Here is a 22775-nt window from a genome sequence, read left to right as displayed (position 1 = left end):
GATAGCAGGAAAATCCATCTTCGAGGCGTGAGGGCACGTCAATCTAAAGACACGGGAAGAGCGTCCCAGCGCACGAGAGAGAGAGAGAGAGAGAGAGAGAGAGCTGGCTCTGGCTCCTCTGTTTATATGTTTATCTCTCCCTGGGCCTGTCCTGTGTAAATTGGGCCAAGCAGGAGTGTTGTTTGTTTTACCTGAGGTCCTCACTCCGGCCCTCAGACCTTCTTTTGTTTCATTTTTGAGGGCTTTTCCCTTCCTTCTCTGTAGCCACCGCCATTTTGGACTCCTTTTCCCTGTTCTGCCTGCCTAACAGGAAGATCCCCCAGTGAAGTGGCAACCCACTCCAATATTCTTGTCTGGAGAACCCCATGGACAGAGGAGCCTGGTGGATGACGGTCCATGGGGTCACAAAGAGTTGGACACAACTGAAGCAACTTAGCACATACACACACATCCTAGGATGCCCACCTTGCCTGGCTCCCACAGTTGTGGGGCATCAGGCAAGATAAAGGGACAAGGAGCCCTTTGCCCCAGGAGGAGCTGTTCTCTTTCCTGCTCACTGGAATCCTCCACAGAGCTCAAAATTGAGGTGGGGGTTCTGCAAGGGGAAGAGGTAAGAGGGTGGCGGGGAGCAGGGGGGAATGGGGGTGGGACCTGGTTTCTGGAAAGCTTTTATTTTTTTAAAGCTGCTCAGGTGATTCTGATATACAGTCAAGTGGGGAAGCCACTGACAAAGTATAAAAGACAAGTAGAAGAGGGAAAATCAATTACACTGTTAGCTAATAAGATGTCTTAGATTATCCCCACATTTGAAATTCTGTTTAGAGTTGATTAGGCTTCCCTGGTGAATCAGATGGTAAAGAATCTTCCTGTAATGCAGGATACCTGGGTTTTATCTTTGGGTCAGGAAGATCCCCTGGAGAAGGGAATGGCAACCCACTCCAGTATTCTTGTCTGGGAAACCCCGTGGACAGAGGAGCCTGGTAGGCTACAGTCCCTGGGGTTGCAAAGATTCAGACACGATTTAGCCGTTAAATAACAACAACAAACATTCTTGAGGTGATTTTGTAAAGTCATTAAAAAAGGGAAGTGTTAATCATGCCTGGTAAGGAGGAGAAAAGATACAGCGAATGTGAAATGAATGGGCTTCCCAGGTGTCACAGCGGTAAAGAATCCATCTGCCAGTGAAGGAGACGCAAGAGACTTGGGTTTGATTTCTGTGTTGGGAACTTTCCCTGGAAGAGGAAATGGCAACCCAGTCCCGTATTCTTGCCTGGAAAATTCCATGGACAGAGGAGCCCATGGCTACAGTCCCTGGGTTGCAAAGACTCAGACACGACTGAGTGACTAACAGAGCTGATAGCTAAATGCCTGCCTTTTTCAGGGCATTCAAAACCCTAATCTCAGGTCCCTTTCCTCCTAGAAAAGATGTCTATTACTTCAGTGACATTCCTTTTACCTTGCAGTCTACACACACACACACACACACACACACACACACCATGACTCATCTCCTCCAGCCTCCATTCTGAAGTCAGATTCTAAGTCATGTCTTTTATCCTTTGACCTCTGAGCAATCAGTCTGGACCCAGTCTGTTCTTTCAGGTCCAGGAAAGCAATCTGATCAGGTTCTGGAAAATGGTTTCACAGTAGCCCCAATCTCCACAGCGTGCTCCATAAACCAGGCCCCTGATGTCCTGCTTGGGAGAGGATGAGAGTTCTAGTTCTTTTTAAGTAATTCTGTGCCCTTGAGCAAACTGCTCAATCTCTAGGTCTCTGAATTGATAGTTATCATCTGCTCATAACCTTTTACAAACTAATATTTCCCTCCTTGTACAAGTGGAGAGTAAGCAGAAATTTGCCGCAGTGGCCTTCACGTTAAAGGAAATGGGTCGGAATGAGAAATACAAATGTGAAGAGCATTTCATTCAATCCCTAAGACGCCAGGGTTATTCCTGTCTGCCCAGCACCTGCTTCCTCTCTCGTGGGGGCAGAGCCGCCTTCCTTGGGGGAACTGCTTCTTTCCCCCTCCATACACTGATCAGAGCGCCCTGGGCCATTCCTCCAGGGCCCCAGGGGTGGACATGCGACCCCAGCTTAACCATAACAATAGCCTACTCATCCAGCCACAGCAGTTAGTTGGTATGGGGATTCATCTAATGACCAATCTAAAACAAACCAACCAACGAACAGAAAAGCCAGGGATTTTTCCAAATAAAGCTGGTGGGGAAACCCTCTCCTTTCTTGTCGAGTTGCTGTAGAAGTGCAACACCAGAGCTACCATATGAGAAGGCTGAGAGGGTGAGGCCGCCGTGCAGAGCGGTGAGGCCGAGACAGACACGGAAACAAGAAAAGAGAGTCCTGGGGTCATGTTCCCTCTGACTGTCCTGGCTATTTTCCTTCAGATTCTTTGAGCTATCCCAAGCTTTCCACCCCTCTCCAAAGCCTCAAGATATCTTTTTTCACTTAAGACAGCTTGTTTTAGAATTTCTGTCACTTGCAACCCAGAGTCTTGATGAACAGAAGTATTCTGTCAGCTTCCTTCTCTACATTACCTTGTTTGTTTTTTTAAAGATTTGATATGGACCATTTTTAAAGTCGTTCTTTAATTTGTTACAATACCGCCTCTGTTTTACGTTCTGTTTTTTTGGCTGAGAGGCATATGGAATCTTAGTTCCCTGACCAGGGGTTGAACCCCCAACTCCCTGCATTGGAAGGCGAGGTCTTAACCACTGGACGGCCAGGCAAGTCCCAACATACACTTTTTTGAAACTTCAAAAATGTGAGGCTCTGTGTATCTGTGAGCTGAGTGTGTTCCTGTCCTTCCTAGATCAGAGTTGGAAGCTTCAGTGGTCACCTTGGATACACCAGGGACTGTATTTCCTAGCATCCCCTTGCCTGTTTGATTCTAGAGAGGGCTGGCCAAAAGTGAGGTTGTGTGAACTGCAGGAGTCAGCTGTGAAGCAGTAGCCGCCACACTCCCAAGGCCACTGGTGGCTGGAGCTCCTGAGGGGGACACACCGGTGCAGCCAGGCTCGAGTGTGTCCCTGCCCTTCCCCACTCCTCTGTGACCCCCACCACGCACCATGAGATGCTTTGTCGCCAACTCACAGAGGCAGTAACTGCAAAGCGCCAACATCCTCCCAAAGATTCCGCACCAGCCCCTTGGTGGCCCCAGGCCAGCAGCCAGACTCACCTTGTTCTTTCTTGTGAGCTCTGCTTTGCTCACATGCACCACGGCTGGTGAATGACTGTTCGGTGATTCTCCGCTCAGATCTTTCCTTATCCAATTCCTCCCACGATTGTGTCTGATCTGACTCTTGTAGTAAATTCCTTATTCCATAATACTCATAGTGGTTCTGCTTCCATAGCTTAACCCTGACTAAGACAAATGTCGCCGGGTGAACCCTAAGAAGCTTCCTGCCTCTTTTGTTTCAAACCCACACTCAGCCCTTCTATCTCCACGGTGCTGCTTCCCGCTGGCCACTCATCTTTCCCCGCCTCCATGTGTCCGTGGGAAAATCCGATCCTAGTCCTGCTCATCTTACTATTGTGTTCCCTGCTGTCTCAAGCTACTCTGGCCTCCGGCCTCCGCCTGCCTCACTGTTACATGTTTTCCTACTCTCCAGTCCAATCACAAGACTGTCTGGCAGGCAGCCTAGAGATTCGACACAGACTGGCACCCAGTGAAGGCGAATGTTGGGACATCCTGCCCAGAGACTCTCACTCCTGATTTCCATTTAGGAAATGTCACTGCTGCTGCTACTGCTACTAAGTCGCTTCAGTCGTGTCCGACTCTGTGTGACCCCATAGACGGCAGCCCACCAGGCTCCCCAGTCCCTGGGATTCTCCAGGCAAGAACACTGGAGAGGGTTGCCATTTCCTTCTCCAATGCATGAAAGTGAAAAGTGAAAGCGAAGTCGCTCAGTCGTGTCCGACTCTTAGCAACCCCATGGACTGCAGCCCACCAGGCTCCTCCACCCATGGGATTTTCCAGGCAAGAGTACTGGAGTGGGGTGCCATTGCCTTCTCCGGAAATGTCACTAGAGAAGGAAATAAATACTCTCCAAGATGACTTATTGGGCACTGTGTGTCACCTACAGTAGAGGCCAAAGAAACCTTTTAAAAATGAATTAACAGCAAAACTATATGATGCGAGAATTGTCAAGGAATATTTTAAAAATCAGCATGGTATGCTGTTGACCCATTGGGCACTCCATGTATGGGCTTGAAATTTCCACTGGGATAGGCTTAAGATCTCTGCCAGCTCATGATAATGGCTCACAAGCTAGAGCTATTCATCTCAGTCTGGCCATTGCTCAACATGTGACCTTGGCTGAGTCACCTGGTCTCTCTCTCTAGAACCAGTCTAGGCTGGTCTGTACGAATTAGTGAAGTAAACAGAGAAAGATTTAAAAATCATGGTATCTCGGGCTTGGAAGCACTCTTACTCTTTTTCATTCAGATGATTTTGAGGCTTTCTTTTCTGAGAAAATGAAACAATCATTGCTTCCTAACTTCATTCTCTTTACCTGGACAGTTTCTCTACTCATACTTTCTCTTCCCTTTTCATTTTAGAAAAATAAATACAATTTTTTTGGGGGTTAAACTTCCCACTTACAATCTTGATTCCCTCTTCTGTTGTGGGCTTAAGACTCTTGCCTCCTTAATTATCCTCTTATCTTGCATCTTCCTCATTTCTGTTCTACCCACTCAATCCACTGAGAGATCAAAGTTAAAAACACAAAAAGCAACAAAAATCCATTTCATTAGTCCTTCAAGCTCTCCTTCCATCCCTCGTCAAATGCTTGGAAACAGTAACAAACGCTGCTGCCTTCAGCCTGTGTTCAGTTGCTTCAGTCCTGACTTGACTCTGCCTTCATTACCTCATCCTTAAATTCTTACAATTCTAATTTTGCCCTGGACTGTTTGTTGTGAGTCAGGTACTTCTAGGACTCCAACCTCTCATCCAGTGTTCTAGGCAAGGCAGCTGAGCCATGCTTCCTTCCTAAACTGATATTACCAGTTTCCCAGAAGGACTAACTTGCAGTTGCCTGCCTGCTCTATGCTTTGCTATGGTGCCATATGGCAACTTGCAGCCTGTCTCTGACCTCTGTATCAGTCTATGTCTTCAGGATTTTAGGGACATGAGAATTCTTCAAGGTCCCTTTCCTTGTCCTAAGTGGTTCTTTAAATATCCCTATTTCTCCTAATACCGTTGCTTTGTAAGAACTGAAAGAGAGCCTTGGAAATTAGGCTACAGGTTTACACAGGACGCTCATCACTGCTGTACAATATTCAGTACGGTTGTTGCACATTTCATATTCTCGATGCTCTCTTTTTTGCTCATAATGATAGTATGCTTTTCAGGTTCTCCTGTTCCTCTCTAACTACTGTTTCTTTAGTCATTGTTTTTTTTTTCCTACCACCCCTTGTAGGTGTTCTTTGATGGTTCTTGGCTTTCTTTTTGGTCTCTCATATTGCACTGGCTTCCCAGGTGGCACACTGGTAAAGAATCCACCTGCCCATGCAGGAGGTGCAAGAGATGTGGGTTTGATCCCTGGGTTGGGAAGATCCCCTGGAGGAGGAAATGGCAACCACTTTCGTATTCTTGCCTGGAAAATTCCACAGAGAGTGGAGCCTGGAGGGGTATAACTCATGGAGTTGCAAAGAGTCAGACATGACTGAGTGACTGAGTGTGCATACACACACACACACACACACATATCTCAGGCTTGGAAGCAACGTGAGGAGTCAACTCTAATTCAGGCAACTGACCCTTGCTCGTCTCCATCAAATCCCACTGACTTTACTTGACCCCTCCCTCAGTTGGGGCCCTATGGCCGTGTACCACTTGTCCCATCACTGCAGCCTGAAGCTGGGAGTGGTGACTCAGGCCTCTGTTGGGACTCTGCCAAGAGCTGGGACAAGTGTCTAATAATATGATTTTTTCCAGACAGAGTTAGGCACCCTAAATTGTTTTTAATTATGATGTGTCTTTGGGTGTTTTTTTTTAAAAATGGAATTTCATTTATTTATTGTTTCATTTTTGGGTCACACCTTACAAAACAGCTTGTGAAATCTTAGTTCCCTGATCAAGGATCAAAGTTGCGCCTCCTGCATCGGATGGGCAGAGTCTAAACAACTGGACTGCCAGGGAAGTCCCAGGCACACTAAATTTTCAACAGGACACTGCTGCCCAGTTTGACAAGAGACATGGATGGTGGGGAGGATTGGGAGAACTGGGGACTTGCCAGAGGAAGGATATATTGCCAACAAGAATCCGTCAGGCCGGTACTGGGCATCTACTATGCTCCATACTTTCTCTGTGTTGACGTTTAATCCTCACAGCAACTCTGTGAGGTCGTTGTGTTTTCTCCAATTTACAAATGAAGGAATTGAGACCCAGTAATCTCCAGGAATGCACCTTGAGTTGCACAACGAGTAAGTGGCAGACTGGGGATGCAGACACTGTGGGGCATACTCTGACCTCTGTTCTTTTTCTATGTATAATCCTATACCTCTCTACCTGTCTCTCAGTCATGCTTGATTAAGAGGCTTTTCTAATTTCCTAGTCAGAAGGAACACTGGACCCGGGTGGTTCCCAGTGCAGGGGGCCCAGGTTCAACCCCTGGTCAGGGAACTAGACTCCACACGCCGCAACAAAGGTACACGTGCTGCAGTGAAGATCTGCAGGCCGCAACTAAGACCCAAGGCAGTCAAATAAAAATAAATTAATTTAAAAAATTTTTTTTAAGAATTGACAGTATTATTTTTTTAAAAAAGAAGGAAATTGGAAGCCAACACGTCATATTTTATCACCTATCATCCCATATCGTGTGTAATGTCATGTCACATCACATCAGTGTTTGGTTAGGTAAATTTGGAGAAGAAAATGGCAACCCACTGCAGTATTCTTGCCTGGAGAATCCCATGGACGGAGGAGCCTGGTGGGCTACAGTCCACGGGGTAGCAAAGAATCGGACGCAACTGAGTAACTTCTCTCACTTTCAGGTAAATTTATGATTAAACAATGCAGGTTTCTTTCAGTCACACAGATTTAGTTATTCTCACCTCTTCTTTGTTGTCCACATACGTTTCCCAGGTATACAACTCCTCTGGGTATTTGAGCTGGTTGGATTTTGCCAGGCCATTAAAATCAGGGGCAGGTGGGCCTGACCAGGTAAATCAGGTAAGCAGAGGTCTTTACTTGAAGTTGCTTTGACAAGGATTTTTTGGGTTTTCTACACATCCTGTCCTACACTGGTCTTCAGAACCTCCTGAAGCACCATGGGCTAAATTGGAAAACGACCTGCCCTGGTCAGTTAGTAGCAAAGCCGGCCCCAGAGGCTAAGTTCCCAGATGCCCACTCCCATGTTTAAATGCTTCTTTCATGTATATCCAGGATGCATCTTTATCCATGCCTAGTACTGACTTCCAGAGCAGGGTTGGGGGCTTCACCCACCCCCTCTTCACCTCCGCCAGCACCCCATGCCTGCACACATTCACCTCCTTCTTTCTCAGGAATAGCTGAGGTTTTCCCAGTTCAGTTAAAGTCTAGTGCAAACACAGCAAGCAGGTTCCCACGCCCACCCCTTTCAGCCATCAAGGACCCACTGACCTTCCTGAGCGGAAACCCTGGAGCCACCAGCCCAGGGGCCTGTCTCTTCCAGGAGCCATCGTTCTGTGTATGTGTGGTTTTTTTTTTGTTGTTGTTGTTGTTAGATTCTCCCTTCCTACTGTCAGAGCTATGTTTTAGCATAAGTTTTCCACTCCAGAATCACCAGCTTGCTAACAGAGTGTCTGGCTGTTTTGCCAAAGTTGCTGACCAGAGGCAGCAATGGCAGGTCCAAGTGTGACCCAGATGACTTTTCTGCTGTACAGACTGTAGAAGCAAAGGTGGTGATGACGTTTCCGTTGCCTGGAGGACTGTCCTCATCCTTCAGAGGATAAAAAGCGAACTGAGCTGTGCTCAGGCCAAGTCTTCACTTCTTATGCCAGGGGTGTGGAAGTTAACAGCCACTTCTCCCCGGAACCCGCAAATACGCTGGGCTCCTTCCAGCAGGGAAATTTCACCCAAGTGAGAACACCTGAGGGACACAACCGGCCTGCCAACCGTGACCAAATGAACTCTCCAGCGGTAGCTTGGCATACGCTCCCCTCCCACAGGGGTTGTTGATTGCTCAGGCATTTTACAATCCTCAAGCCGTGTTCCAAGGAGCTTTTGTGGTTTAAATCAATGTGCTTCTGGGAATAAGTGCCCTTATTATTCCTTGCCGTGCTCTTCTACCACTGTGACATAATACCCTTTGTGCTGCTAAACAGTAACAGTCCTTCCAGGAACCTCTAAAAGCTTTCTAATTAGGACCCACAACCACACAACAGAGAAGCTGAAGACCAGAGACAGTGACGAGAGAGCTTCGCCTTGGTCCCAGAGGAGCCCAGCCCAGGTCTGACTGCTCCTTGGAGGCTGCAGGGTCTAGGTGAGGCCACTAGCCTAGGAAGGGCATCCCCGTGACGGCGGCTGCAGAGTCCTTAGGCTGCCAGGGTGCCGCATCCTTTGCAGCATCGCTTAGGGTCACCTAAGCAGCTGAGTGATTCAGCTGAGGACCAGAAACGTCCAGCATTGGTTTTGCTTGAATTTATGATTAGTTCTCAGTGGCTAGGCTCCTAGGACCAGAAGCTATAGTTAGGCTACGTCATTAGAAGCTGAATTCTGCATTAAGTAATTCAGCTTGGTTGACTGCCGACTCTGCGCTGGGCACAAGCTGGACAGCAGGCATGCGAAGATAAACTCCCAGTCCTCCCGCTGGTTGTTCATAGTCTAGACAGAAGAGAGGACAGCTATGTAAGCAGGGAGGTATATATAAGCAAGCAGAGAGTAGCCCAGAAGGAGGCTAGGGTAGCACCCAGCCCTGTGGGACTTTCAGGGAGAGCTTCTTGGAAAGGAAGACTTTCGACCAGGCGAAGTCTTCAGAGGTGGACTGAGCTTGCTAAGGAGAACCATGGGGAAAACAGCATCACACACTGAATGCCAAGTGCTGACAAGGGCCCGGAGGTGTGAAATGCCTTGGGGTTCAGGGGACAATAAGAAGGTCAGCAGCAGCAGCCGTGGTTATCTCACTGTTCTTTCTCCCTTCTATTTTTATAGCCGAAATGCTATCCCTTTTTATTCTCAGTATCTCATTTTGGATGTTAAAAAACGGAACATTGGGTTGTTTTGTTTTGTCTTGGCATATTGCTTTAACCCTCCACTTCTCCTTAGGGGACTACAGATCCCTCTCAACATTCGGCAATGTCCAAAAGAAAAGCACAAAGATGAATATTTCACTGCATTATAAGAATGTAAGGGCAGCTCAGGGAACTTTGGGCAGGAACTCAGCTGGGCTGTTCTTTTTTTTTATTGTCGGTACATATAGCAAAAAAACCCCACAGTCTTGAATGACTCCCAAGGTTACTTATCACAGGTCCAGCCATCCGAAGGGAGTCTGTGGTCCAGAGCTCACAGGGTAGAATCTGTAGATGAAAGCAGATGGGGGCAGGAGACCGCAGGAAAACATAAGCTGACAGAAACCTAATAGGTGACCCGCAGAGGAGTGAAAGCACCAGTGAGGAGCTCGGCAAGACGGATCTGCCTGCTGCTGCGCTGGAGCCAGGCTGGATCGGAGCGGTGGGGACCCATGGCCGCCTCCGCTTCCTCTCCTGGCCTGTGTCTTCCGAGGCATCTTCCGTTGCCTCCTCCGCCCCCAGGGCCTTTCCTTCAGGCAGCTCTTTACGCACGAGCTCAGTCTATGAGAAGGACAATGCAGTGGACCGCTCGAGTCTCATCTTGGTGGACCCTGGCACCTCACCACCTTGACCTTGTTCACAGGCAAGGATCAAGCTGACACCACCGACCAAAGCTTCCTTAGAGCCAGGATGCTCCCTGCTGCAGTGCTTTGCACATAACAGGTACTCAATCAGACCTGCAAAGAGGAAGGCAGAGGAAGAGAAAGGGAAGGAGGGAAGAAGGCGGACAGGGAAGGAGTTGGCTGACAACGGTGAAACCCAAATCCCCCAGAGCAACAACACATTCCAAATTCTGATCAACAGAAGGCTGGTGCTGGAGGAGAGTGGAGGTGTCTAAAGACAGATGAAGTGAAGTGAAGTGAAGTCGCTCAGTCGTGTCCGACTCTTTGCGATCCCATGGACTGTAGTCTACCAGGCTCCTCCATCCATGGGATTTTCCAGGCAATAGTACTGGAGTGGATTGCCATTTCCTTCTCCAGGGGATCTTCCTGACCCAGGGATCGAACCCAGGTCTCCTGCATTGCCGGCAGACGCTTTACCCTCTGAACCACCAGGGAAGCTGAATGGTGAACGGTCATTTTTTTTTTTCTGTTTTCTTTCTAGTGAGTCTAGGCTCTGGCTCCATCAGATCAGAGCCTGAGCTGCACTCCAAGCCCCCACCAGGCCCCTGCAAGCCAGTGGGTTGTGCTCCTGCCTTGACACTTCTCTTGCCTACACGCCTTGTCTCTGGGGTGAACACTGAGTCAGCAGGCGTAGTAGTCAGGATTGCCACATGCAGGGGTGTGAACCAGGGCTGGAGGCTGGAGGGTAGTCACGAGGGGTGGGACCGTGAAGGGAGCCATTGTCCTCATCAGTAGGGCATGGTCACATTGGCCCCTATCTGTCCACCGTCATGCTGGCCCCGAGGGCCAGGCAGCCTAACTGCGCCACACAAGGCTGAACACGATACAGGACATGGGGGAGACGTGTACCTGGCTGGAGAGGCAGCACACTCAGGGACGGACAGGGGTGTCAGTGCTGCAGAAGGGTATTCAGGTGGTGGGAAAGTATGAACAGTCACGATGGTGAGAGTGTGCAAACCGAGCTCATGGGAGGCCCAGGAAGCTAATTTTATTACAGGCTGGGATATACATGTAAGTGTGGCAAGAGGTAAGGCCTGGCTGCCTGGCTGGGGTCTCACCATGGAGAGTCTTTTCAGATATATTGAGGGGTTTCCCTGGTGGCTCAGTGGTAAAAAATCTGCCTGCTAAGAAAAAGATGCGGGTTTGATCCCAGGGTGGAGAAGATCCCCTGGAGAAGGAAATGGCAACCCATTCCAGAATTCTTGCCTGGAGAATCCCATGGACAGAGGAGCCTGGTGGGCTACAGTCCATGGGTTTGCAAAGAGTTGGACACAACTTAGAGCCTGAGCACAAAGCCCGAAGAATCTGGACTATTCAGGGAAGCCAATGGGAATAAAGATTTTGGAGCAGATGGGTGAACCGGGAAGCAGTGGGAAGTAAGGATGACTCAGAGGAGGCAGACCCTAGCAGCAGGAAAAACAGGAAGTGAGAGTGATATTCCAGGAAGATTCAAGGAGGCTGTGCACTCGGACAATGGCAACAGAAACAGGAGGGAGGGAACACCGTGAAGCAGTCTCCCCTCTTCTCTTCCCTCCTGGACACACATCTCACACGAACACACACAGACACACTTAGGAGGTGAGAGAAAACAGAACCTCTCTACCATCCCTCTCCTCTGCACTGTCAAGCCCACCCCGTCCCCACCCTCTCCCCCAACTTCCTCCCACTTCTGTCCTCTTCCCTTGATCCCATTCTGGACAGTGGCCAGAGGCATTTGCTCAAAGGACAGAAAGAGTCCTGAGAGGGTTATTTATATCTGCAGCCACGCCTGAGCCCTCTGTCCGGAGGGCATGTGCTTGGTGGGGAGTTGGGCCACACCCCCAGTTCCCCCAGGCAGAACCTTCGCACCCCTCGGGAGTCTGCCACTTGCAAGAGATCCCGCTGATGGAGTGGGACCAAAAGGTCAGACAGTCCATCCCCCTGCCTCCAGTGAGGCTGTTGGCTGGACAGGATAGTCCAAACGCTTTCTTTTTTTAGTATTTAATTATTTTCACAGTTCAAGTCCTTCTTTATACCCAACCTAAACATCTTCCTGCTATTTTATCCATAAATCTCCTAGCTTCATGTTGTGTTTGTGGGTAATGATAAACTTTTGAAATCCTTATGAGTAGGGAAGTCTGGGTCGGGTGGGAGGTATCTGGTGAATTATGGGGCTTATGCACAATAGTTGGTTGGCAAGGACTAACTCTGGATATAAGCCCATTTATTTTGCAATTGCTAAATAAGTCTGAATGACAGAGAAGCCGGAAACACGTCTCCAATTTTTTCCCTCCCCCAGGGGCTCAAGGTTTGTGTTGATAGAGAAGCCCGACAGGTGTAAATGTCTTCAAGTCCTCCCACACGAAAAGCATAAATTCATCTTGAGTCTGAGAAATTTTAGTTCCTTTTTGAGTCCTCATCATCTTTAAGGCAGAGATGTTTTGAAACCTGTTTTTATAAGGCTGAGGTTTCTTTCCTTGGTATTCCCAGGGCTGCCAGGCACCACCAGCCACTCCGTCATAAATGCAGAAGCCAACCAATGTTTGGTGGGCCTTGCAGCAGCTGGTTTTATCCCTGTATTATTTATTACCATTAATCTTCATAACTCTTCAACTGTTAAGTATTAATCCCATTTCACAGATGAAGAAGCCATGGCTCAAAGAGATGTTCGGAGAGTCAAGAGACACAGGATAGCCAGGGGGGCTGACGTGGGGCATGGAACAGTGGAGAGCTGTTTGTTCCCATTAATGGGACATGGTAACTTTAGTCACCGTTTGGTCACGTTCATGCCAGCCCCCAGGGTCAGGCAGAACATCCACGAGACTGGGTTTGATTCCAGTCACAGATGGAGGCAGAGAGAGCACCAGGTCTGGCTGGAGGACCCAGGGCCGGGGTTTCTGCTGGGTCTGGAGGGGCGGATGGGTTTTTCAAAGTGGTATAGTGGTGTAGTTGAGGTCAGGGAGACTGTATTTTGATTAAAGTTATTTCCCCATGACCAAGGTTTTGGGGAGCTTTCCATCCCTTCCAACACAGAGAATTGAAGCAGGAGGTTAAGACTGCCGTGAGAGGCTTAGTTGGGATGTAAGGAAAGGCCTAGTGAACTTGGAAGATGGTTAGATGCCAACGAGAAGACACTCAGGCTGAGAGCTTTCCCAAAGTCCACACAGCAAACAGCAGCGACTCTGACCTGGATGGCCATGTCTGAACACCTTCCTCTCCCCCTGGAGAAAATGACTGACTACCGAGGAAGCACAGGCCCATCCAACAGAATCAAGGCCAGACTGGGTCTCCTGCTGCCTCCCCTCCCACGGTCTGTGCAGAAACAAGGAGTGGCATGGCCATGAACCCAGGGAGGTTGTCCATGATTGTATTCCGTTTCTGGTGCCCTGTACGTGTTCAATCAACATTTGGTGAATAAATAAAAGACCCCATTTCCCAAACTGTTTGTGTCCTTGTTGGCTGTGCCTTTTGCATAGATTGGGAAATCTGAGTTCATGAACTCCAGCTCAGACAAATGGGCAAATGATGCTGACTGAACTGCAGGCCCCTGTGATATCAGCTGAGTTACCTTGGAGCTCAGGACGAAAGAAAAAGTGCTTTCCATCAGCTAACCTGGTCGGTGCGGAGAGACGGCAGGGGGAGATGGGGCTTGGGACAGACACAGTGAGCTGTGAGCCCTCTCCTGTGCAAAGGGCCCTCAAGGAGATTCCAGATGCACTCACTCCCTGAGAGACAATTCAAGGCAGGGCTAACACGCTCGGGAGCATCCCCAGGGGACACTGTAACCACCAAGCAGGATAGAGCTGATCTTGCTTAAGTGATTCTGCAATCGCAGTCATTTCTCCCTAATGCCCTGATACCTTGAAAAATGTGCTCTTCAGGGGTTCATGTCCTCCATCCGCTTGGCCAGAAGCAGCAGCAGTTTCTGCAACAGGAGACAGTCTTTAATTCTGAGTATAAGCTCCTGTCTCCTCGAGGCTAAATAGTAACTTCACACTTTAGGGGTGTATCTTTGTTCTAAAGGTTCTTTTGTCCCTCTGGCAGAATTCCAAGTAGTAGGTACCCAATTGTCTTTGATGACATCAAAAAGAGGCTCCCTGAGGAGGAAGGGACACTGCATTCCAAGTGCTGGAAAAGGAGAAAATGCCAGATGAAGGCCAGTTTCTAATTACCTAAGTGCCTGCCCTGTTACATGTAAAGGAGGGTGCTACTAGAATTTCAGAACTGCATCTTCTGTGCTCTCTCTACCGCGTTTATAATGCCCTCTCCACATTTTCTAAAAATAGGCCTTTTCTGTCAAATGAGTCTACAAGTTGCTTGAGCGTTCTGTCAGATTTTTTGCATTTCTCACTCCAGTTCAGGGCCTGGCTTTGTCAGGATCACCCAGCAAAGTCCCCCTCTCCAACTAGCGCTTCTACGGTAGGTTTTTCATCTACTTCTCCGGTCAAGTGGGGGAGGGGGCTGGGGAGATTTCAGAACTAACCCTCCTGATCACAGGACCTGCTGCTTTTGCTGGGCGTGGGGGTGGGGAGGGGAACGCAAGGATGGGGGACACAAGTGTTAACAATTCACCGTCAGTTCGCTCATCTCAGGGTGAGGTGGCATAAACAGAAGGCCTCACTGGCCTTGCTGCTTCCAGTGGGCTGGGCCAGGGGTGAGAGTGGTGGAGACGGAGGCAGCGCAGCTGACTTTCACCTTCCGTGATCTTGGGAAACAGGAAAATTAAACAGATACCTTCTCAAAACTCCTTAGCCTAACTCAGTACTATTTTACTTGTCACAGTCTTCTAAATGTTTTTCCTTAAAATACAAATAATCTGCAAATTGTTGTTTAGTTTCTAAGTTACGTTGGACTTTCTGCAATTTAATGGACTGTAGCCTGCCAGGCCCCTCTGTCCATAGGATTCTCCAGGCAAGAATACTGGAGTGGGATGCCATGCCCTCCTCCAGGGGATCTTCCTCACCCAGGGATGGAACCCACATCTCCTGCACTGGCTGGTGACTCTACCACTGAGCCACCAGGGAAGCTGCAAACAAGCTGCACAAAAACCCACAAACGAAATCTCCAGAGAAAACCAAAAGGTAGGAGTGTTTCTTCTCTGCTTATAATCTGACTTTGAGGCACTGGGTAGATGTTCATCTTCCTGACTGTTTCATTTTATATTATCTCATCTTTATAATTTTACTAAAAAAAAACAATAAAAATATTTTTAGTCTCAGCCTGCCAGCTAAGTATCCGTAGACAAAAGCTAGACTCATAGTCACGATCTGTAAAGAAAACAATCCCCAAAATCATTTTACCAAGGCTGGACCTAAATAATAAGCAGAGAGGACAATCATTGATAACAAACATGACTGTGCAGGAGAGAACTAGGAGAGATTAGCGAGTAAACAGGATAAGGGAAAAGATAGACTGAAAAAATGTTTTGCAAATAAAGATTTGGAAAAAAGATAAATTTACATGCAGCATTCTCAATTGTAATGTGAAAATCAATAACTCCACATCTTGGTAGGTTAAGAAAAAAAAGCCATAACTTTGTTTAAATTTCAGTGACAACTAAATAGCAATTTGCTCATAGAATGAGTGGACTGGGAGAGACAGTGGATATCCACAGGACAGTGGATATTAACTAATGCTACTTAAGCCAATAAAATACACACACAGCCCAGGTCTTTGTGTTGTTGCACAAGAAATGGAAAGGAAGACCATAACCTGCTGGAGTGCTGCTGGTCGGAAATCTAAGCCAATTCACCGGACTTTTGGACTTTTCAGTACTCCCATCATGCTTTTAATGTCGGTGACCGATAAAGGCTAAATTCAAGGGCACATTTCAGAAAAGTGGACTGGGTGGTTGAGCACTAGTGTTGTGTTATCAGAAGCAAAGCAAACATACAAACCCCCATGGTCTTTTTCGGCATCCACACTCTTCCACTTTGAAAAAGCTTTGGTTCATCAAAGAATCCCAACGTAGACGCCATATCCAGAAACCTTGCTGTTTTTCAGTAGCTCAGTTGTGTCCAACTCTTTGCGACCCCAAGGCCTGAAGCACCCCAGGCTTCCCTGTCCTTCCCCATCTCCCAGAGCTTGCTCAAACTCATGTCCATTGAGTTGGTCATTTCTTCCCTTACTACTCTTGCACTGTCCAATTCTAAAGGCAGTAGCCACATGAGGCTATTTAACTGAATTAAAAGTAATAAATGATTCAGTTACTCTAGGTTTATTTTAGATACTCAACAGCTCTATGTGGCTAGTGACTATATTGGATAGGGCAGACTTGGCACACTTCCATCATCACAGAAAGTTCTGTAGGATAGCACTGCATACACTGTACACCCAGGGACAGGGCCTCCTTATTCTTATACTACTGGCATATATCAACAGAGAAAGATCAAGTAGCCTACCCAAGGGTCCATGGCAAATGAGTCTTTAGAATTTAAACTGATATCTCTGGGACTCTACACTGAGGATCTTATTTGCCTGGTTTGTTCTTCTCTGAACTATATGCTTCAGTGTGAAGAGATCGATAGCCTCCAGTTGCAAATTACCGGCTACCTTGGTTGGTGTGAGCAAGAAAGTCACATCACAAGACCTCCCAGTTCAAGCCAGACTACAACAGTACTTTAATTTCTAAATAACCTATATACTATTGCTATCAACATTAAAGACAATCAGTATTGTTGGAAAGTACTTCATAATTTTCTTTATATACTTTTAATACGTAAAATATTTCTTTTTCTGGGTTTCACTGCATGGCTTATAGGACCCTAGTTCCCCAAACAGGCCCTTGGCACTAAAAGCACAGAATCTTACCACTGGATTGCTAGAGAATTCCCTTTCTTTAAATATTTTAATAGTACTTAACAGCACTGTAGTAGACGAAGATAGCAGATTGTCCCTTGGACTGCAAGGAAATCAAACCAGTCAATCCTATAGGAAATCAACCCTAAATATTCACTGAAAGGACTGATGCTGAAGCTAAAGCTCTAGTACTTTGGCCACCAAATTTGAGGAGCCAACTCACTGGAAAAGACCCTGGTGCTGGCAAAGACTGAAGGCAAAAGGAGAAGTGGACAGGAGAGGATGAGATAGTTGAATAGCATCATCGACTCAATGAACTTGAGTTTGAGCAAACTCTGAGAGTGAAGGACAGGGAAGCCTGGCATGCTGCAGTCCATGGAGTCGCAAAGTCAGAGGCAACCCAGCGACTGAACAAGTAAACAGAAATTTCATTTTGTTTAGGCCAACATTATTTTGTTCTTAATCAATATACCCGAATTGAATATGAGGGAAGATAGCTTAAAACGTGTTTACTAGCAGAGGAAATGTAACTCTAACTTTGAATAAATAAAATACTAAACAAAAGCTATGACAAACCTAGACAGTGTAATAAAAAGCAGAAACATTACTTTGCCAACAAAGGTCTGTATAGTCAAAGCTGTGGTTTTTCCAGTAGTCATGTATGGATATGAGAACTGGACCAGAAAGGAGGCTGAGCACTGAAGAATTGATGCTTTTGAAGCGTGGTGTTGGAGAAGACTCTTGACAGTCCCTTGGACTGCAAGGAGATACAACCAGTCCATCCTAAAGGAGATCAGTCCTTGGTGTTCATTGGAAGGACTGATGCTGAAGCTGAAGCTCCAATACTTTGGCTACCTGATATGGAGAACTGACTAATTGGAAAAGACCCTGATGCTGGGAAAGACTGAAGGCAGGAGGAGAAGAGGACGACAGAGGATGAGATGGCTGGATGGCATCACTGACTCGATGGGCATGGGTTTGTGCAAGCTCTGGGAGATGGCGAAAAACAGGGAAGCCTGGCATGCTGCAGTCCACGGGGTCACAGTGTTGGACACGACTGAGTAACTGAACAATATATCTGCTTACTATGTGTGAAGCACGTATTAACGCTTTATATATGTTAATTTTGTATTAAAAAAAAATTTTTTTTGTACTTTGGCCATGTGGTGTGTGTAGTAGCATGTGGCATGGTTCCCTGACTAGGTACCGGAACCCAGATCTCCACAGTAAAAGCACTTAATCCTAACACCAGACCACCAGGGAACCCCCTAATTCTGTATTAACTAACTTACTCCTCACACCTAACCCATAAAGCATTATTATGCGTCCCAATTTGGAGAATAAGGAAACCGAGGTACAGAGAGATTGAGTAGCCTGTCTGAGGCCACCAATCTAGATAAGGGTTAGAATTGGAACTAGAATTTGGATTGGCTCTAGAGGTTGGGCTCTTAGCCACCAGGTTACATTGCAAAATCACTAAACACTGAGAAAAATCAGTCCTGCCTTCCTAGATTAGTTGGCCAGTGCCCTATGTTACTCTTATCAGGGAACATGTTCACTATTTAACCAGCATGTTTATCTTTACAGAATTTTCTGCATCTTTCCTTGAGTATTCTTTTTCATTTATTAGTGTAGTGTTGAAATTATAAACAGTTTCCTTTCACCTTAAATAACTGTTTAACAGTTGATGACAAAAATGCAGTAGATATCAAAACAAATACCAAACATAAAATTGAAGTGTCCCAAATCTGATTCTAAGAGACATAAAATAGCCTCATTTTTTTTGCTTCCCAGAGTTACTTTTTATTCCAAACTAGATTTGTTTTTATTTTAGTAATTCCTTTCCAATTGTGCCAGCAACTCTATAGTACACCAAATCAATGCATTTATAACTACAGCTATCAAAAGACTATCTTTCAAGAACATAAAATACAGGAATTACATGAATTGGTTTACAAAATTTGCTTCTTTTCTGGACAATTCTCCCTCAAAATGGTATCAGAAACCTGAAAGTTTCATTCTATAAAGTTTCATTCTAAAAATAGCCACTTAAAAAAAAAGGATTTTCCCCAATTCAAGCAACATTTTTTGGTCTTTAGTCTTTTAGATAACTGAACTCTAGACTGGAGTCAAGAGGTCCCCTCTAATCCAGTCATTTTACAGACAAGGACACTGCAGTCTAGAGAAATGACATGACTTGCGTAGCTCACTGGGCTCACTCACCAGAGCTCACACGGGGACCCAGGCTCCTCCACACCGGGCAGAGGCTGAGCGGTCCCACACCCATCCCCACTCTCTTCTGGCAAGTCTCCAGGCGTGCGTTCTGAGGCGTGGTCATACCTGTGCACTGTGGATTTACACACATTTTATGACAACGCCCAGGCCACTGGCAGAAGTGCTACGCTGGGACAACCGTTCATGAAGCCAAGAGATCTTAGAGGGACCCAAGTTACCTGCCAATCAGTTTCACCAGCTCCACGTGCCCCCCCCAACCCCCCCCCTCGCACATTACACATACACACAAATCCTGTAAATTCATTCTTTCCTTTAAACGCTACCCCTCCTTTAAGCCAACATCAACTTTAAAGAGAAAAAGGCAAAATGAGCAAAGAAATTGAGAGATTTATTTTAAAAGAAAACTTCCAGGAATGTGCCCTGCGCTTTATCTTGGGAGCAGTTTCCGGCCCAAGTGCCCATATCAGCAATGTCTGCAATCTTGTGATCCCTGATGTCTAGAAATCATGATCCCAAAGCACTGAATGATCCTAAATCAGGAAGGAACAGTTAAATGACATCTAGGACACTGTGCTCAGACAAGAAAGTCTATTATTATTACTTTTATAATGGTTTTCAACCAGTATTGAAACAGAAAAAAAAGGGGTTTTCTGGCCTAACCAGAAAACATCTACTCCCTGAGCATTCCAAGCCACTGAGGCTGTATTATAAAGAGACTGCTATTTCTAGACGATCAAGTCTAGCATTACCTAACGTGCCAAGAAGAACTTAAACCAATCAAAGGAAAGGATCTGCCCTCTTAACTTAAACTATTAAGATACTAAATGCAGGTGATTTTTTCACTCTAAGGAAACAAACAAAAAGTCTGTATTATATATAATCACACACATATTAGAAAAAACAAATTACTAATTTCCAATCTTTCTACATAATTGTTAGCTGCTGTTTGGGTCAATTAAATACTAAAACAATAAATTAATATTGCTTTAGCAGGGAAAAGATAGGTAAATAGTTGAAATAATACGGCAGGATGTTTAAATTCTGCCAGACCAGTCACGCTCAGAACCCACAAGAGCAGATGTTTCAGGGGACACTTTCAACTCCAACCAACTATGGGAGGACTCTGTGTCTATACCCTGGGTAAACCCAGCACCTACTGATCAGAACTAGGATTTCCCAAGGCCTAGCTCAGAATTAGAGGTCTATGTCAGGCAGCAAGTGATATATTTTGGTAGAAAAGCAGTCAAATTTACTAATTCAATGATCCTAATATGTGACTTTTCCTGAAAGAAAAAGAAAAGACTCAGCCACAATAAAAGCAATCATAGCAAAACAACAAAAGTGTTAAAGATGAGATGAAGGGCTTGGTGGGAGAAGCAGTCAGGAAAAAATAAAAATCTTTCTGGTTAGGACCCCAATTATTTCTCAAACTAAATTTGTAAGAAAAAAAATTTTTTTCCCCCAGAATGTTACATTACAGAAACCGATGAATAAATGGATTCTGCATTCTAACGTTTGTATCTTAATCCATAAGAAAAAGCAAACTATCTTTGCCCAGCTGATCCGTCCCTGGAGGTCTGCAGTGTGTCGGCTGTGTGGCTAAAACCGCGTGTAGGCATTTCGCTGCTGTTGCTGTTGCAGCGGCTGCTGGGCCTGCTGCTGCTGTAGGCGAATCTGCTGGGAGTAAGGGTCCTCCAGGGATTTCACAAATATGGTAGTTCGGGGACCAGTCTTCCACACGATACCGTTGGCGTCTTTCACCGAAGATTCCACCGTAATGTTGTGAGTACCAAGAATGGCGAAGTTCAACAGAAACTGAGTACTGAAGTAATCGTTATGAGGCTCAACCCTCTGCTCCATCTCATTGGTCATATTGTCAATGGGTATCTGGAATGAAAAAATTGTTAAATGACAGCAACTGCTGACATGTATAGAGGGGTATGCTATGAGCCAGCCCTGGTGATAAGAGAGCACTGTTTAACCCTTATAAACAAGCAAGAGGTAGGTATTACTATGATCCTTGCTTCATGAATGAGGAAACTGAGGCAGGGAGGTTGGGTAACTTCTCTGAGGCCACACAGCTAACAAGTGGGGCAGCAGGCATCTGAACCCAGGCAGGCTGACTCCAGGGCCTCCATGCTCCATCATCAGACGATAATGCCTCCTCACTGTCCTTGAGCAGAAGAGGCTGCCTCTACCTTCTCACGCGGGCCCGTGTGTTTTGCGACGGAGTTCAGAGCACGCCACCCCAAGTAGGCTGCTGAGGCAGCGTTAAGGGTACTTGAAAAACAACAGATACAGAAAGGGCTTTCTGATCTGCCCCACACACTCCTTTTTTTAACCTAAAACACACGTCAAATTCTCCATGAGAAAGGTAACCTCCCTGCACAAGGAACAGAAGACCAGCCTTAGCACCAGAGCCTGGGAATCACTGAGACGGAGCTGTACAGACCCACCTCTGAAGAGAACCCTCACCTTCACCGGCCTCTCCGCACTGTCCCAAGAAATCTCCTAGCCTTATGGTCTCCTTGACTTACTGTCTCTAGTCCCAAACCTCCCGTCTTGTCATTTTGTCAAAAATACATTGCTTCTGGGTCTAAAAAAAGGCATTTAAGTTTTCTGGCCTGGTCACTTCTTTGGTCTCCATCCTTCTGTGAAGACGCCCATATATGTGTGAAATGCTAATAAAACTGGCCTGCTTTTCTCCCGTTAACCTGCCTTCATGTCAATTCAATCTTAGGCCCAGCTGGAGACCCTGAGGGTAAAGAGAAAGTTCTCTTCTCCATACACTTGCTAGATTAACCCCAACCCAATTTCCATCTTTCTTGACCCTGTGAAGAGATATTCTAAAGAAAGAGGATGCAAACATCTTTTTCAGGGAGTTTAAAATCTAGACGACAGAAGAACAACATAATGCTTAGTAAATATATAGTTTCCCTCCAAATCCTAGCTAGCAGTGATTCCTCCTTTAACAAATTGACTTTTTTTTTTCAAGGTGTTTTTTTTTTGATGTGGACCATTTTTAAAGTCTTTAATTTGTTACAATATTGCTTCTGTTTTATGTTTTGGGTTTTTGGCCCTAAGATATGTGAGATCTTAGCTTCCTGACTAGGGATCGAACCTGCACCCCCTGCTTTACAAGGTGAAGTCTTAACCACTGGACTCCTAGGGAAGTCCCAACAAATCAGTGTCTTGTTCAGACTGTCAGTATATTATGAAACACATTGATTATTATATTATGAACACATTGGTTCACTTATTTAGCTAGATATTCAAACCTCTGTCCTTCACAGAACAGAATAACACCTATGGATGTACCCTTATCTGTACCCAAGACCAAGTATGTCAAGGGTGACACTAATTCTAAGAATGCATATAGAGATAATCAGAATGAATATTTGACCTGATTGCTCTATGTTTCTGTGTGTTTCTGTTGTATGATTAATTATATAAATGTGCCCTGAAGCTTTGGGTCTCTGTAGGCAGTTATCATGAGGTCAGTTTTCCAAAGACACTGATGTTACATTAATGAAATGAAGTTGCCAACCAATTCAAGATCTTAGAGTTATTTGTAAGTCCTTTTTTGTTTTTTATTTGCACATTCAAATTCTGTAGGATGTTTATTTCCCTAAAGAATATGCCCACCAAACAAGAACTTCCTTAAAAGGACCAGAAATAGGCCTAGGAGGCAACCTGATCCCTCTAAATGGATGAAGCATCTTAAGCTACAAACTCACTACAAGTAACATTACAAAGCAATCATGTATCACCTGGTTTCTTAATATCAGCTTCTTGACTTTCAGCATGTCTCTTGAGAGGAAAGTCAACAATGAAAAGTCACCTTGATTTAAATGT

At 45.9% G+C, this 22775-nt stretch overlaps 2 protein-coding genes across 5 annotated transcripts in view; both read right to left on the bottom strand.

Moving 5' to 3' along the window:
- LPGAT1 (lysophosphatidylglycerol acyltransferase 1) overlaps nucleotides 1-3283 on the bottom strand; it is a 151738-nt gene extending 148455 nt beyond the window's left edge. Inside the window, exon 1 of the mRNA XM_068985916.1 lies at nucleotides 3194-3283. The gene's annotated coding sequence lies outside the window, so the exon portion shown is untranslated. The remainder of the gene's footprint in view (nucleotides 1-3193) is intronic.
- Nucleotides 3284-19316: 16033 nt separating this feature from the next.
- Nucleotides 19317-22775, bottom strand: part of INTS7 (integrator complex subunit 7) — a 79309-nt gene continuing 75850 nt past the window's right edge. For all 4 annotated transcript variants that reach the window (XM_068985693.1, XM_068985695.1, XM_068985694.1 and 1 more), the window contains one exon: nucleotides 19317-20807. In XM_068985693.1, the coding sequence (XP_068841794.1) occupies nucleotides 20520-20807 (288 nt within the window). In that variant the 3' untranslated portion in view covers nucleotides 19317-20519. The remainder of the gene's footprint in view (nucleotides 20808-22775) is intronic.

The sequence above is a fragment of the Capricornis sumatraensis genome, chromosome 14, assembly GCF_032405125.1.
Source record: "Capricornis sumatraensis isolate serow.1 chromosome 14, serow.2, whole genome shotgun sequence".
Classification (NCBI taxonomy): domain Eukaryota; kingdom Metazoa; phylum Chordata; class Mammalia; order Artiodactyla; family Bovidae; genus Capricornis; species Capricornis sumatraensis.
This window is presented reverse-complemented; position numbering and strand designations above follow the sequence as displayed.